The 15,952-nt window shown below is 52.1% G+C and overlaps 1 protein-coding gene and 1 long non-coding RNA gene across 4 annotated transcripts in view; both read left to right on the top strand.

Moving 5' to 3' along the window:
- The first annotated feature begins 508 nt into the window (after positions 1-508).
- The window catches only part of LOC130266321 (uncharacterized), a 54,931-nt gene continuing 39,487 nt past the window's right edge, over positions 509-15,952 (top strand). The window contains exons 1-11 of the mRNA XM_056515628.1: positions 509-617; positions 1,031-2,619; positions 3,407-3,444; positions 3,890-4,006; positions 4,436-4,539; positions 5,470-5,608; positions 5,771-5,964; positions 7,080-7,207; positions 7,407-7,573; positions 8,383-8,454; positions 8,730-8,852. Of these exons, the coding sequence (XP_056371603.1) occupies positions 2,220-2,619; positions 3,407-3,444; positions 3,890-4,006; positions 4,436-4,539; positions 5,470-5,608; positions 5,771-5,964; positions 7,080-7,207; positions 7,407-7,573; positions 8,383-8,454; positions 8,730-8,852 (1,482 nt within the window). The 5' untranslated portion in view covers positions 509-617; positions 1,031-2,219. The remainder of the gene's footprint in view (positions 618-1,030; positions 2,620-3,406; positions 3,445-3,889; positions 4,007-4,435; positions 4,540-5,469; positions 5,609-5,770; positions 5,965-7,079; positions 7,208-7,406; positions 7,574-8,382; positions 8,455-8,729; positions 8,853-15,952) is intronic.
- Positions 9,302-11,497, top strand: LOC130266322 (uncharacterized). 3 transcript variants are annotated; one of them, XR_008842830.1, is made up of 3 exons: positions 9,302-9,404; positions 10,610-10,711; positions 11,406-11,497. It is a non-coding gene; the product is annotated as an uncharacterized LOC130266322 (long non-coding RNA). The 3 variants fall into 3 exon arrangements; XR_008842831.1 differs by lacking the exon at positions 11,406-11,497 and adding an exon at positions 11,241-11,271; XR_008842829.1 differs by lacking the exon at positions 11,406-11,497 and adding an exon at positions 11,109-11,139.

A 15,952-nucleotide genomic window follows, 5' to 3' on the forward strand; every position in this document is an offset into this window, starting at 1 on the left:
CATTTAGATTCCTGGGAAAAGATTGCTAAAAATTATCAGGTTGACCTACTAAGTGTTGCTAAAATGATGAAATTTATGGTTAAACAAAATAGGTCTGATTGGACTGACATTCAGATACTACTTGATTCCTTAACAGAATCAGAGAGGCAGATGGTTTTAAAGGTGGCTAACGATCTGGCTGACGATGATTGCAGAATAACACAGGTCAATCTTAAGGATGTATTTCCGCTTCAGGACCCGGGTTGGAAAGCTGATAGGCCAGAGGGAAGAGTACAAAGAACACAGTAAAGCAGCGGCAGACGGCAGGAAACCGGTTCCTTTTCAGGCTCCGTGTGTGGAAAAGAAGGGAGCCGAGAGGCAGGAGGAGCAGCAGGGCCCGATCGCTGCTCCGCGCCTGCAGTGAGGGGCGGCTGCCGCTGGGGGCGCCGTGGGAAGGGAACGGCCCTGCGCGGGGCGGGCGGGGCGGGGCAGCCGCCAGGGGGCGCCCGGGGCGGGGCGGGGCCCCTCTGTGAGGGGGGAGAGCCTCGGGCAGCTGCGGAGCAGCGCGGAGCCACGGCCGGGGCTGTCCGTCCGCACCGCACAGCGCCGGGCACGGACAGCGCCAGCGCATGGCCAGCGTGAGTGCGGCTGCCCGGGAAGGGAATCTCCCCAGGGAGGGCAGCATTTAGGCACTTGGGATTGCCAGTGCTGCGCTGAGCTGGCAGGGCACAAAGCCTCCTCAGGCACCAGAGCCTCCTCTCCAGGCTTCCTGCAATGCGTTTGCTCACAGGCTCCAGTCAGCCAGGCTGGGGGCAGGCTCTGGTGATATTGTAAAGAACTTCTGTCTAAGAGAAAAAAAGACAAAAACCCAACCAGAAGGGACATGTTACTTCCCAGGCTCAGCTCCTCACTGGTGGAAGCAGGATTCCTCTGCTTCCCAGAAATATGCAAAAATAGGACATGAGGACACTATGTGCCCCTTTCCTTCATGTCCATGACCTTGCCATTGCGGGCCAACAGAGCTAACAATCGTATTCACTCCTTTATGCAGGTGTCTTCAGTTTGTTAAGATTTTCCCCCTGAGAGCAGCCTGGAATGCTACCTGCTATCACAGGGCTTTGTTCCTTCTGGAAACTCCAAAGACTCAGTTAGGTACCTCCTTTCTAAAACATGGCCTGGATTAATTGTTAAAAAGGTGAGCAATGGAAACTGTTCCTCAGAAAAGGTCAGACCCTCTAAGAAATGCTGATTCCAGTGGGATTTAGGCCCAAGTGTAGTTCTCAAGAGCACTGAGGTTCAGGGTTTCAGCACCAAGACAAGAGCAGGCAGCTTGGCAGGCCTCCACCATGTCAAGCACTCAGCTGTGTGAGCTCTGCGGTCCAGAAAAGAAGTGACTATGTTAGCTCAGGAAAACCAGGATTAATCTACTCAGCTCCTGCAGGCCAGAAATGAGAGTGCAGCAAATGACTGAAAAATGGAGTGCTAGGCAGCACGTATCCACCGTGGGCTGGATAGAGATTTAAAAGCCACCTCTATGGAGGAATCTGACTTCACAGGTTTCCTACAAGCCCAAGGGAGTGTGTTTCTGCTAAGGCCTCAGAAGTGCCTTCAGTGTTGGACAGAGAACGTTTTCAAGAGTAGTGTTGGCTTGGGAGGTGGTGGAAGTGGAGAGAATGGGCAAATGTGCCCATGGCTGCACCCACACTGTGAGGGCCACTCCAAGGGCACCCCTGCCGTGCACAGGACATGGGCACTGCCCCGTGCAGAGGATGTGTCCCTGCCATATACAACAACAACACAAAAGCTGTTCCAGTGTCAGGCAAACACTTGTGGGTGTTTGTTACTTGGCTTTATTTCCTCACTAAAGTATCCTTCCTCCTTCAGCAAGCCCTACAGTTTGCTGGTTGATGTTAGCCCTGGAGTAAATAGGCAGGGATGACAAGCATTCCAATTTAGGGAACTCCCTGGGACATTACCAAAGCACGATTTTATCTATAGAATTTCAGAAAGAGTTCTTAGTTTTAGTCAGAAGTGTTGATGGCCAAAGTACTGGGTGTGTGTGCCTGGTGCTGGTTTTGTGTTACTCTTGGATCCTTTGAGCTGTGGGTTATGGACTGCAAGTGGGGTTCCTGTTGCCTTGGCACAGAGAACTTTCTGGGCTTTTCTTTGGCAGTAGCTGTAGAGAAGGTTTGGTTGCTCTGCATAAATTCACAGTCCAAGCTGGAGCGGTGGCTATTGTGATGTCAGGGGAGGCTGCCACGTCACAGAGGTGTCAGCAGCAGGTTGCTCTGATGCACACAAGGCCTCAGCGTTCAGAGCAGCTCTTGGCGTGCTCGTTGCAGGAGGATCCTCTGTTGAGGGGTTCTCAGGCAGCAGTCTGTGCCCTGAAAAGGGAGTCTTTCTATTTTGCCTGCTGTTGTATGAGTCTGAAGACTCACACGGGCATCCTTTTGTCTTCTTTTCCTCTTTGCCTTGCACAGTCTGGGGACTTGTGCAAGTGGGTTTCTTTCTCATTTTTCTGTTTTGTTTTCCAGCCCACGGCCATGAGCAGCCCTGCTGAAATGATGGAGCAAGTCCGCAGAGCAGTCGGCAGGGCGTTTTCAGCGGTGTCATCCCGCAAAATTTTTAATGGTCTGAGGCGTAAGTAGAAGTTTTTTCCTTTGGGCAGCACGTTGAAATAAAAGTGTAATAAAAAAATGCCTTAAGTTTGGTAAAGCTCCTACCAACAACTTCAACTAAGAAATAGGTGTCTCCTGCCCAGCAGGGTGTGGACAACTTCCAAAATGCAGATGGAAGAGCTTTGGAGGCATCCTTCTAAACACTGTGCAGTTCTCTCCAGAACTGAGGGAAAGCACCTTTCTTTCTGCTTTGAGTCCTTAAAAGATGTGCCTGTCTCACTGCTTCCTCTCTGTGTGCTACAAGAGCCACTGGCTTTGTGCTGACGGGCAAACTGCTCAGCAGCTTGTGTGTGCTCCTGAACCCCGGAGCTGGGCCTGTGCTGTGTCCCAACAGAACCTCAAGCGCTAACAGGGGCTTGGGGAAGCTTTTCTGGGGAATTGTTTAGAGCAACCACATGGGAAATACTACATGTAATTCAGAAAACAGAAAAAAAGTCCAGGGAAGAGAGGAGAAAAAAGCTGCTTTAGCTGCAGGGTGGACAATGAGCTACAATGTAAGCACTGATTGCTAAGGAACAATTTGCATTTTCTTGGCCAAGACTCTTTTTCCTTAGTGACAAGGCCAAGCAACAAGGAGACACAGCCTAGGGTATTGCCCTGTAGCCGCGCTTGCTGTGCTAAAGAATGTTGCTCCTGGAGGGATGCTGTGAATGGAAAATGCTCTCTGCTTGGGTGGCCTTGTTCTGTGTGATTCCTCAGCACAGCCAGTTTCTAACAGCACCTCGTTCCCCTTCCCTTTCCCCTGGCAGGTCGCCTCAACCGTGGAAGGAGTCAAGTCCATGGTTCGGTGAGTGGGAGGGGCACTCTTGACAATGCTGGTGTCTGAGAATTGTGGAGCAAGCTGTGGGCTTGGCCTGTTGCAGTAGAGTGCCACCCCGACAGACTGAAAGAAAATCCACATCAATGTCAGCATGAGCACTACCAAAAGGATTCCATCAGGTTCTCTACTTTTGCATTGAAGAGGTTTTAATTAATGGAAGTCAACTTTTGCAGACAGGAGGCTGCATGATGATTGTAATCAGGCTGAGATATCTCCTTCAGAAACACATGCAGTCCTATCCAAACATTAGTCTCATCAGCCCACGTGGATTAAGTTTTAGTGACTGAGCATGCCACTTGTATCCAAATTCATAACTTCTCCTTAGGACAGAGTGGGATAGGGCTCAGGAGAAATAAGGTTCCGAAAGACAGGTTACTCCCAGTCCCTCACACTGCTGTCTGTCTGTCTGCAGAGCACCACACCAGCAGCAGAACCTCCTCTGGCTCGCTCTCTTTCTCCAGAGGCCAAAGGGGAGGCAAAGGACAAAAGTCCCCTGGCTGCCAGTCCAGGGCCTGAGCATCCTGCAGCAGTGAGTGGAGCTTTGGCTGGTACAGTGCAGAGCTTTGGTGCAGGGCAGAGCTGCAGGTTTCTCATCAGGCAGCGCTTGCCCTTTGTGGCTGAAGATGCTGAGGGCTGGAGTCCTGCCATGACCTGGTGCTTCAGCCCAGCCACTGACACGTGGGAAATGGGATCTGAACTTTCACATGCGGGCATCATTTTCCTGGCATTGTGACAGGGACTGTGAACTTCCCTGGGTGTTAGATGAGCAGTAGCATGATGTGGTTTAGTGCTACTGGTGTGAAAGTGAGCCCCTTTGTGCACTATCAATATCCCCCGCACAACAGCTTTCACCTTCAGCTGAGCTGTGTCTCTGCTTGCTGCTTCTCCCAGCTCTCAGGAGCCAACTTCCCTGCTCCTTATTGCTTGTTTATACTTTTTCCCTGCCCATTCCTTGCAGGCTCCAACAGGAGAGCTGCTTGCCAGTCGGGACTCCTCGGCCCAGGCAGGAAAAGCGGAGCGGCAGGAAAACACGGGTAGAGTGTGCAGCGCCCGGGAGTTCAGGTGTGTGCTGAGCTTTCTCACTTTGTCTGGGCAGGGCTGGGCATTGCTGGGTTTTAGGAGGCCCAGCATCAGAGAACACATTTGGCTTTCTCATCATTGGACTTGCTCAGCACAGAGGGGAAGGCAGCCCTGTGGGCAGGTCTGGCTGCCAAGACACCCTACAGCAAAGCTGCCTCGTGGGACTCAATTCTCAAACCTTGACAAGAAACATTCCGAAGTGGACCAGGGTAGAAGCAAAGGAGATTCAGGCTGGGCCTCAGGAGATGCGTTGAATTACAATTGCAATAATGCAGTAGAACAAGATCCTCAAAGAGCTTGTGCAGATTCCACCTCTGAAAATTTGAAAGCCTCTGCTGGATAGAGCTTGATCAGCCTGTCCAGATTCCATGACCCCAAGTGCTTGGAGGTGAAGACTGGGCTTTTAGCTTCATGGGGTCCTAGGCAGCCTAAACCATCTTGGGATCCTTTGATTATTGGATTGGATATTCACACCCACCTCTTCCCTAAGGTATAGCTTGCAGGCTCTTTCCTTGTTGCACTACTGAAAACAAGAGTCATTGTGGCAGTGCTCATCTGGGCAAGGCTGTCTTAGCCGAAGAAGAACATTTGCAAGTCTGGTATCCTCTTTATCAGAGAGGAGTGTAGGACCCAGCAGGCAGGAAGGTGTTAAGCTGAGAGTACCTGAGCTTTCTGGAAAAGTTTTGTGGCTTCTCACTGGTTTTGACTTTCTCGCTGGTGACTCTGTCCCCTGCACAAATGACAAAGGGAGATGCAGGTCTAGGGAGGGAATTCCAACATTCTCTTGAGGCAGAATTAGAGGCCTGTTGGAAGTGCTGGAGACTGCCCCACGTTGGACATTGTGTGTAGTCCTGCTTTTACAAGGAGACTATTTTGCTATTAATGGTTTTCTCATCTGTCCCCTTGTTGTAGACTGAAGGAGTTGGCTGCATTTGAGAGGAAGTGCCACTCCTCACTCCATTGGGCATCTGAAGTGGAGGCAGAGAGAGCAGAGGAATCGCAGCCTCCAAGGACTCAGATTAAGGAAGAGGTTCCTCTGGCAGTGCCAAAGGTATGGTCACCTTATTCCTAGGCAGCACCAATGGGAGAGGGAAGTTGTCCTAGCAAGACCACCCTGAATGCTGCTTCTGTCACCAAGCTAAGACCAGGACGTTGTTGTGGTTGTTGTTGTTGTTGTTGTTCCTCTACAAAAATGGTGCCCCTCTGCTTCCAGGTTTGCCGCCCGCAGCAGCCAGCCCCCAGGGTTCTGGAGAGGCTTCTCCAGGACTTCTCTCGCCAGGGGCACACACTGTCCCAGGTGTGCAGGGACAAGGCGGTGCTGGCACAAGAGAACGCTGCCCTGCAAGCGCGACTGGCAGCCACAGAGCGGGAGCTACGAGGCCTTTCTGAGCAGCTGGCAGAGGCCAGGTAAAGGCAGGAGGGGACCCTGGGTGGGACATGATTGAAGGTGTGTAATTACGTCAGGATTTACTGCCTCCTGTGTGCTCTCCAAAAGTTTCTCAGATAGAGAGGTGATGAGACATGAGGAAAAAGAAAAGGATTCTGTGACCCGAATGTTATTTTTGTGGCTCTTACACGGGAATGTTGTGAGTAGGACACTGATGCTTCACTTGACACTGGAGGGTCATGCTGAAAATCTTGAGACCCTTCTCAGCTTACTCTTATGAAGCATGGTGCAGGACCTAGATTTCCTTACAAGCCACAGCAGCAGAAAGGAAAGGTTGTGAGACTTTTCAACAGTCTCTAGGGATTCTTGCTGAGCACTGATTCTTGCTCACTTGTTCACCCACCTCTATAACGTGTCAAGCTCACTTTGGATGGTCCCTTTTCCTTTTTAAAGAGTAACAAGATTTTTGGGCACAGCTGGTGCACTTAGTATTTACACAAAAGTAGCAAGTGTTCTTGTTCATGGCATTCCAGTGTTTTAAATGAGAGGATACTTGTCCCACTTCCAAGATGGTTCTCGTTCATATAAAAACCTGGTTCTGGTTTCTTATTCATGCTAGTGGAGGGAGGAGGGAGTTTTCATATATGGTTCAGTACATTCATTTAGTCCCTTTTACTAAGAGAGCTACTGGCAAACAAAGTATCTCTACGTGCAATATGAATGGCAGTAAACATTGATGAGTCAGGCAGGAGAACACTGTGTTCTGTGCACCTGCAGAGTGACTTGGAAGTGCTGATGAGCTCAGGGCTGTGAGCAGAGGCTGGGCTTTTGCTCATTGGCAGAGACTTTGTGGGCACAGCCACCCATGAGGGGTGTGTCAGGCAAGAGCAATTGGAGTTCTGGCTGCTGAGATCAAACACAGCTGGGCATTCTGTGCTGGGCTAGATTATGACTGCCTAATCACCTGGAGGGGCCTGCTTTGCTACTTGAAGTGGTACAAATAGTCTTGCTATATCTGAGTTTCCATGCAAGCCATTTTCCATACTCATGTGTAGAGATCTTTAGGCACATCTTCCAGAAAAACTGCTTCTTCTGTGTGCCAGGAACAATTTCTCTTCTTCTCCATGACTTGTAGGTCAGAGAAGGAGAGCCTGCAATGCAGCCTGCTGGAGGCTCAGCAGCACGTGTCAGAGCTGGAGATGGCCAGGAGCCGTCTGGAAGGCCAAGTTCGTTCAGCCACGCAGGCCAAGGAGGTGATCCTGGGTGAGAGCCTCGTGCGCTTTGTTTCTGGTGATCGTCCTGCCCGGTGCGGCTGCTCCAAAGCCAGCTCTGTCCTCAGGGCTTCCGAGGAGTGAAGGAGCTGGGGGCAGGTCCCTCCTTGCCTGAAACCTGGAAGGGTTTAAGTTCAGCAGAGCCCTCTGCCTGTGTAGTGTCTGACTGCTGCCATTTGTCATGTTTGCAGAGGATGTGAAGGGCCTTCGGCGTGAGCTGCAAGCTGTAAGATCTTTCAGCAAGCAGCAATGTGAAAACATGGCTGAACAGCTCCGCTGGGCAGAAGAGCAGTGCAGCAAGGCTCTCAGACTCTGGCAGTGTGCTCAGGAGGAAGAAAAAAGGAAGCTGGAAAAACTGGTAGGACTCAATATGCACCTGAATTTTTCAGGCAGGCTTGGTGGGCTGGCTTAGCAGAAGAGCAGCCTGAGTAGGTGGCATGGCTGCAAGCCTCTGCTGTAGGCCACACATTGCTGGGCCAGGCAGCAGAGGGCTTCAAGGGCTCATATTTGAGAGCCTGAGAAGCCCCAGAGGACGGTGCTGGGCCAGTCAATGCAGCCACGGTTTCAGGATGGGCATAAGCCAAGTTACCCAGGAGGCTGGGTGGTCTCCAGCCAAAGCAAGGCAGCCAAGGGGAAGGATCTTGCTCAGACCCTCGTGCCGTGCATCACACTACTGAGCTTGCTGCCAACTGCAGTCCCAGAGACTGGGTTCCTTGTTTGCTCTCCTTTCATGGTGGACAGAGGTCTTCCCTTTGGGCTTTAACCATAGGAAACAGGTCCCATGTTGTTGGTGTTTCAGCTGGAGGCCTGTCTTGTGACTAGGGCATTGGGACACTGGCCTCCTCCTAGGCCTGCATTCCACCTGGAGCTTTTCCTTGATCAAAGGACACAGGGACTTTGAGGACAGAGCCTCTGAGAATAGAAATCCCGAGGAGAGAGGGGCCAGGAAATGGGAAGCCAACAGAGTGGGGAAGGAAGGTGGCATCTCCTTTCCTTCCACCTGCTGATCATCCTCCTAAGTTTCTTATTGGAACAGGAGGGCACAAATCCACTACTGTGCACTCTTCAGTTGGGGGGTTGTGGGAGGGATGAAACTTTCATTTCCTCCTTTGGGAAGTTGGACTGGGACTTGATCTGGAAGTGTCTTCTTCTTCTTCTTCTCATCAGGAGAGCCAGCTAGAACAACAGCGTTTGGAGGCAGAGGAGCTGCTGGAGCAACGGGACAAGTTCCTGGCAGAGGTACAGAGGGAGCAGGAGAAAAGGCTGCTGGAGATGAAGCAGGAAGTTGCCAGCATGCAACGTGAATAAGAAAAGCTCTAAGGCAGAGCCAGTCTAGAGGCAATTGAGCACTGCTTGTCTGGACACTGTCTGGGTGGGATTGTCTCTTAGCTGGCCCTTTATGAACACAAGAGCAAGAACAAAATGCTTTTGGAAAGCGTGAGCACATCAGTCTTGGCTGCCACCCAAATGGTGTGTAGGAAGTTTAAAGCCATCTTGTCTTAATTTCTGTGCAGCTGCAGCACCAGAAGGTCGAGCTCTTATGCAAGCTGTGCTGGCTGCAGCAAAAGTTAATACAAAGCCAGCAGTTTGTAGAGCTCCTGAGGGAAGAGCTGAAGGAGGAGCAAGAGAATGGGCAGGTGAGTCTGACTAGCCAGGTAGCAGAGGGAAGGGCAGAAATGGGGACATGAACTGTAGGTCTCAGGAAAGGAGAGGCAAGGCCTAGTGCAGGCACTGGAAACACAGACAGATCCCCTGGGACTGTCCCCAAATCCCCTTTAGGGACAATCTGTGACCCACCTTGGTGACCCCTGGTGACACTCAGTGACACTCAGTGACACTCAGTGACACTCAGTGATCCCTGGTGACTCTCAGTGACACCTGGTGACACTCAGTGACACTCTCCTGTCCCTGTAGGGGACATTCCTGGAGTGCCACCCAGACATGCGCATCGGTCACCGGTTCCACCGCTCGTGCGTGTCCCGCCTGGGGGGGGTCTCATTTTCTGTCCCCAAACCCCCTTTAGTGACCCCTTTAGTGACCCCTGGTGACACTCAGTGACACTCAGTGACCCCTGGTGACACAACGCCGTGGACAAGCAGCGCCGCACGCCGCTGATGGAGGCCGTGGCGCACGACCAGCTGGAGGCAGCGCGGTACCTGCTGCGGCGCGGCGGCTGCGTCTACAGCAAGGTGACGTCACCACCGGGCCAGTGACGTCACCGTGACGTCATCGCGCGCCGTGGTAACCCCCACACCCCCCACACCCCCCATGGTGTTGCTGCCCTGGGTGATGTCACTTCCTCTTGTGTGATGTCACAGTGCCCTTTATGACCTCCCAGTGCTCTCTGTGACATCACTGCGTCCTCTATGACATCCCCACATGCTCAATGATGTCACAGTGCTCCCTATGATGTCACCGTGTCCTCTATGACATCACCACATGCTCTGCGATGTCACAGTGCTTTCTGTGATGTCACTGTGTCCTCTATGACATCACCACATGCTCTATGATGTCACAGTGCTCTTTATGACATCACCACATGCTCTATGATGTCACAATGCTCTCTGTGATGTCACAGTGTCCTCTATGACATCACCACATGCTCTGTGATGTCACAGCGCTCTCTATGACATCACCACATGCTCTGTGATGTCACAACGCTCTCTATGACATCACCATGTCCTCTATGACATCACCACATGCTCTATGATGTCACCATGCTCTCTATGATGTCATTGTGCTCTCTGTGATGTCACTGTCCCTTGTGTTACATCATCACACCCCTATGCTGTCACCGTGCCTCCTATGACGTCACCATGTTCTCTGTGACATCACAGTGCCCTGTGTGATGTCACTGCGATCTCCGTGATGGCACTGTCCCCTCTATGGTGTCATTGTGCTATATGTGATGTCACCGTGTCCTTTATGATGTCACCACACCCTCTGTGATGTCACGGTGCCCTGTATGATGTCACTGTGCCTTCTATGGTGTCATCATGTTACCTATGACGTCACTGTGTTCTCTGTGACATCACAGCGTGCTGTATGATGTCATCGTGCTCTCTGTGACACCACGGTGCCATGACATCACTGTGCCTCCTGTGACATCACCGTGTTTTCTATGACGTCACAGCACCCTGCATGACATTATTGTGTTCCTTGACATCACAATCCCTGTGTGAGATTATTGTGCCATTTGTGATGTCACCTTCCCCTGTATGACAGTCACCACATCCCTATATGATGTCACCACCCCTGTATGACATCACTACTCCCTGTATGACATCACCACCATCTGTATGATGTCACCACTTCTCTGTATGACATCACCACCCCTCTCTATGACATCCCCACGCCCTGTGTGATGTCACCTCCCCTCTCTATGATGTCACAGGAGGAGGACGGCTCCACCTGCCTGCACCACGCGGCCAAAAACGGGAACCTGGAGATGGTGGAGCTGCTGCTGAGCACGGGGCAGGTGGATGTCAATGCACAGGTGAGTGTCCACTCAGTGTCCAGTGACTGTCCTGAGTGTCCACTCAGTGTCCAGGGGCTGTTCTGAGTGTCCTGAGAGTGTCCTGGGGCTGTCCAGGCGTTGTCCTGAGTGTCCTGGGAGTGTCTTGAGAGTGTCCTGAGTGTCTGGGGGTGTCCAGTGATTGTCCTGAGAGTGTCCAGTGACTGTTCTGGGAGTGTCCACTCAGTGGCCTGAGTGTCGTGGGGCTGTCCAGGGATTGTCCTGAGAGTGTCCAGTGAGTGTCCCACAGGTGTCCTTAGCGTCCTCAGAGTGTCCTGGGAGTGGTCAGGGACTGCCCTGAGTGTTCTGGGTGTGGTCAGAGGGTCAGGGGTGCTCAGTGACCCCTGAGTGACCCCAAGTGACCCCGAGTGACCCCCAGGACAACGGGGGCTGGGCCCCAATCATCTGGGTCCGGGTTTAGGGGGGTCAGTGGGGGTCAGGGATGGTCAGTGGGGGTCAGGGATGGTTTGGGGGTGTCAGGGGTGGTCACTGACCCCTGAGTGACCCCCAGGACAACGGGGCCTGGACCCCGATCATCTGGGTCTGGGTCAGGGGTGGTCATTGGGGGTCAGGGATGGTCAGTGGGGGTCAGGATGGGTCAGGGGTGGTCAGTGACCCCCGAGTGACCCCTGAGTGACCCCGAGTGACCCCGAGTGACCCCTGCCTGACCCCCCAGGACAACGGGGGCTGGACCCTGATCATCTGTGGCTGAGCACAAACACATCGAGATCATTCGGCGGCTGCTGACGCGCGGGGCCGACGTCACCCTGACCGACAACGTGAGCTGGGGACACACCTGGGCACACCCTGGGACAGCTGGGGACAGCTGGGGACACACCTGGGACACCTGGGACACACCTGGCAACACTGAGCACACCTGGGGACAGAGTGGGAGACAGCCTGGGGCACACCTGGGAACACCTTGGGAGACACCTGGGGGACATGGGAGCACACCTGGTACATCCTGGAGATACTGGAGCACACCTGGGGACACTGGGGAATCCCTGGGGGGAGCACCTTGGGGATGCACTTGGGGGACCTTGGGGACACACCTGCGGATTACCTGGGACCTGGCCACCTGGGGTACACCTGGGGACAGCTGGGGGGACATTTGAGGGACACACCTGGAGGACATCTGGGGACACCTGGGACACACCTGGGGACATCTGGGGACACCTGAGACACACCAGGGGACACCTGGGGACATTTGAGGGACAGCCGGGCACACCTGGGGACGTTTGGGGACATTAAGGAGACGTGGAGGACATTTGGGGACACATGAGGAACATTTGGGGGACATTTGGGGACACCTGGGACACACCTGAGGACACCTGGGGACATCTGGGGACACCTGAGGGGCACCTGGGGGACATTTGGGGACACCTGGGAGGGACTGGGGGATACTGGGGGGGGGCCTCAGGGACCCCCAAACGAGGGGGTTTTGTTCTAGAAGAGGAATTTTTCCTCTCCAAAAATTCTTTTTTTCCCCAAAAACTCTATATTTACTCCCCAAACCCCATTTTGACCCCCCCCAAAAACCCTTTCTTAACCCCAAACCTCTTATTTTCATGCCATTTTTTTACCCCCAAACCCCATTTCAAACCCCCCAACCCCCATTTTTAAACCCCTAAATCTGTTTTTTTTATCCCCAAAACCCATTTTTTACCCCCAAACCCCAGTTTTTTCCCCCAAACCCCCATTATTTTTACCCCCAAACTCCATTTTTTTTCCCAGCCCCCCATTTTTTACCCCCAAACCCCCATTTTTTTACACCAAACCCCCTTTTTAATCTGTAAACCAAATTTTTACCCCCGAACCCCATTTTAAACCCCCAAACCCCATTTTTAAACCCCTAAATCTGTTTTTTTCTTTGATTCCCAAACCCTATTTTTCCCCCCAACCCCCCATTTTTTTTACCCCAACCCCATTTTTTAACCCCAAAACCCCCAAAATGCCCATTTTTTCACCCCCAAAACCCCAGGAGGAGAACATCTGCCTGCACTGGGCGTCGTTCACGGGCAGCGCCGAGATCGCCGAGGTTCTGCTGAACGCGCAGTGCGACCTGCACGCCGTGAACTTCCACGGGGACACCCCCCTGCACATTGCAGCCAGGGAGAGCTACCACGACTGTGTCAGGTATTGGGGCTGGGGGCTCTGGGGGGCTTCAGAGGGGTCACAGGGGTCACAGGGGTCTGGGGGCTTCAGGGGAGTCAGGGGACACAGGACATGGGGACACCCCCCTGCACATTGCAGCCAGGGAGAGCTACCACGACTGTGTGAGGTGAGAGGGAATTGGGGCTGGGGGCTTTGGGGGTCCCCGAATTTGGGGAGGGGTCTGTGAACTTAAGGAGGGGTCTCTCTCAATTAGAGGAGGAGTCTCTGATTTGAGGAGGGGTCTCTCTCTGTCAATTTGAGAAGGGGGTCCCTGAATTCGGGGAGGGGTTTCTCAATTTGAGTTGGGGTCTTTCTTTCAATTAGAGGAGGGGTCTCTCTCTAATTTGAGTTGGGGTCTCTCCCCCCCAGCCTGTTCCTGTCCCGGGGGCTCCACTGATGGAACTGGGGAATCCCGTGATGGGATTTGGGGGGGGATTTTGGGGATCCCTGAATTAGAAGAGGGCTTTCTCTTTCAATTTGAGTTGGGGTCTCTAATTTGAGTTGAGGTCTCTTATTAGAGTGGGGGTCTCTCATTTGAGGAGGGGTCTCTAATTTGGGTGGGGGGTCTCTAATTTGAGTGGGGGTCTCTCCTCTCTCCCAGCCTGTTCCTATCCCGTGGTGCTGACCCCGAGCTGCGGAACCAGGAGGGCGACTCCCCTCTGGACCTGAATTTGGGGAGGGGTCTCTCTGTGAATTTGGGGAGGGGTCTCTCTCTAATTTGGGTGGGGGTCTCTCTCCCCCCCAAGCCTGTTCCTGTCCCGTGGTGCTGACCCCGAGCTGCGGAACAAGGAGGGCGACTCCCCCCTGGACCTGACCCCCGAGCGCTCCGAGGTTTGGGTCGCGCTGCAGCTCAACAGGAAACTGAGGCTGGGGGCGGCGGGCAGGGCGCTGCACACCGAGCGCATCGTCAGCAGGTGGGCTTGGGGAATTTTGGGGGAGTTTTTGGGAATGTCTTGGGGATTTTTTGGGATTTTTGGTTTTTTCTGATTTTTGGGGGTTTTTTCCGATTTTTTTGTGATTTCTTGGGTGGTTTTTGGGGGGGTTGTGTCCCAAATTGAGGCTGGGGGCTGCACACCGAGCACATCATCAGCAGGTGGGCTTGGGGATTTTTGGGAATTTTTTTGGGAATTTTTGGGAAATTTTGGGGGGTTTTTGTGATTTTTTTTTCGATTTTTTTTCCATTTTTCAGCATTTTTTTGTGAGGGGTTTGGGGCGGTTTTGGGGCTTTGAGTCCCAAATTGAGGCTGGGGGCTGCACACTGAGCACATCATCAGCAGGTCTGGGGTCCTCACACGTTCTTGGGGTTTTGGGAATTTTTGGGAAATTTTTGGGATTTTTGGGGGGGGATTTTTTGGGATTTTTTTGCGGATTTTGAGTTATCCCGGGTGGATTTTGGGTTATCCCGGGTGGATTTTGGGTTATCCTGGGTGGATTTCCATGGGAATTTTTCCCATTTCTGGCCAGATTTCCGTGGGGATTTCTCTGATTTTGGGTTGTCCTGGGGGATTTTGGGTTGTCCTGGTTGGATTTTGGGTTGTCCTGGGTGGATTTCCATCGGGATTTCTCTGATTCTGGATGGATTTTGGGTTATCATGGGTGGATTTTGGGTTGTCCTGGGTGGATTTCCATCGGATTTCTCTGATTCTGGATGGATTTTGGATTGTCCTGGGTGGATTTTGGGTTATCCTGGGTGGGTTTTGGGTTGTCCTGGGTGGATTTTGGGTTATCCCGGCTGGATTTTGGGTTACCCTGGGTGGGTTTTCTCAGGGATTTTCCCATTTCTGGCCAGATTATCGTGGGGATTTTTCTTAATTTAGATTATCCTGGGTGGATTTTGGGTTGTCCTGGTTGGATTTTGGGTTATCCTGGGTGGATTTCCATGGGAATTTTTCCCATTTCTGGCCAGATTTCCGTGGGGATTTCTCTGATTTTGGGTTGTCCTGGGTGGATTTTGGGTTGTCCTGGGTGGATTTTGGGTTGTCCTGGGTGGATTTCCATCGGGATTTCTCTGATTCTGGATGGATTTTGGGTTATCATGGGTGGATTTTGGGTTGTCCTGGGTGGATTTCCATCGGGATTTCTCTGATTCTGGATGGATTTTGGATTGTCCTGGGTGGATTTTGGGTTATCCTGGGTGGGTTTTGGGTTGTCCTGGGTGGATTTTGGGTTATCCCGGCTGGATTTTGGGTTACCCTGGGTGGGTTTTCTCAGGGATTTTCCCATTTCTGGCCAGATTATCGTGGGGATTTTTCTTAATTTAGATTATCCTGGTGGATTTTGGGTTGTCCTGGTTGGATTTTGGGTTATCCTGGGTGGATTTCCATGGGAATTTTTCCCTTTCTGGCCAGATTTCCGTGGGGATTTCTCTGATTTTGGGTTGTCCTGGGTGGATTTTGGGTTGTCCTGGGTGGATTTTGGGTATCCGCCGGTGGATTTTGGGTTAGTCCTGGGTGGATTCTGGGTTAGTCCTGGGTGGATTTCAGTGAGAATTTCCCATTTTATGGCCGGATTTTCCGTTGGGGATTCTCTGATTTTGGGGTTATCCCTGGGTGGATTTTGGGTTTTCCTGGGTGGATTTTGGGTTATCCCTGCGTGGATTTTGGGTTACCCTGGGTGGTTTTCTCAGGGATTTTTCCATTTCTGGCCAGATTATCGTGGGGATTTTTCTGAATTTGGGTTATCCTGAGTGGATTTTGGGTTTTTCCTGGTTGGATTTGGGTTATCCTGGGTGGATTTCCATCGGGATTTCTCTGATTCTGGATGGATTTGGGTTATCATGGGTGGATTTGGGTTGTCCTGGGTGGATTTTGGGTTATCCCGGCTGGATTTTGGGTTATCCTGGGTGGATTTCCATGGGAATTTTTCCATTTCCATGGGAATTTTTCCCTTTCTGGCTGGATTTCCGTGGGGATTTCTCTGATTTTGGGTTGTCCTGGCTGGATTTTCAATGGGATTTCTCTTGCTCTGGGTGGATTTTGAGTTATCCTGAGTGGTTTTTTGGGTTATCCTAGGTGGATTTTGGGTAATCTTGGGTGGATTTCAGTGGGAATTTTCCCATTTCTGGGTGGA

This window comes from Oenanthe melanoleuca, unplaced genomic scaffold (assembly GCF_029582105.1).
Source record: "Oenanthe melanoleuca isolate GR-GAL-2019-014 unplaced genomic scaffold, OMel1.0 S016, whole genome shotgun sequence".
Taxonomy (NCBI): Eukaryota; Metazoa; Chordata; class Aves; order Passeriformes; family Muscicapidae; genus Oenanthe; species Oenanthe melanoleuca.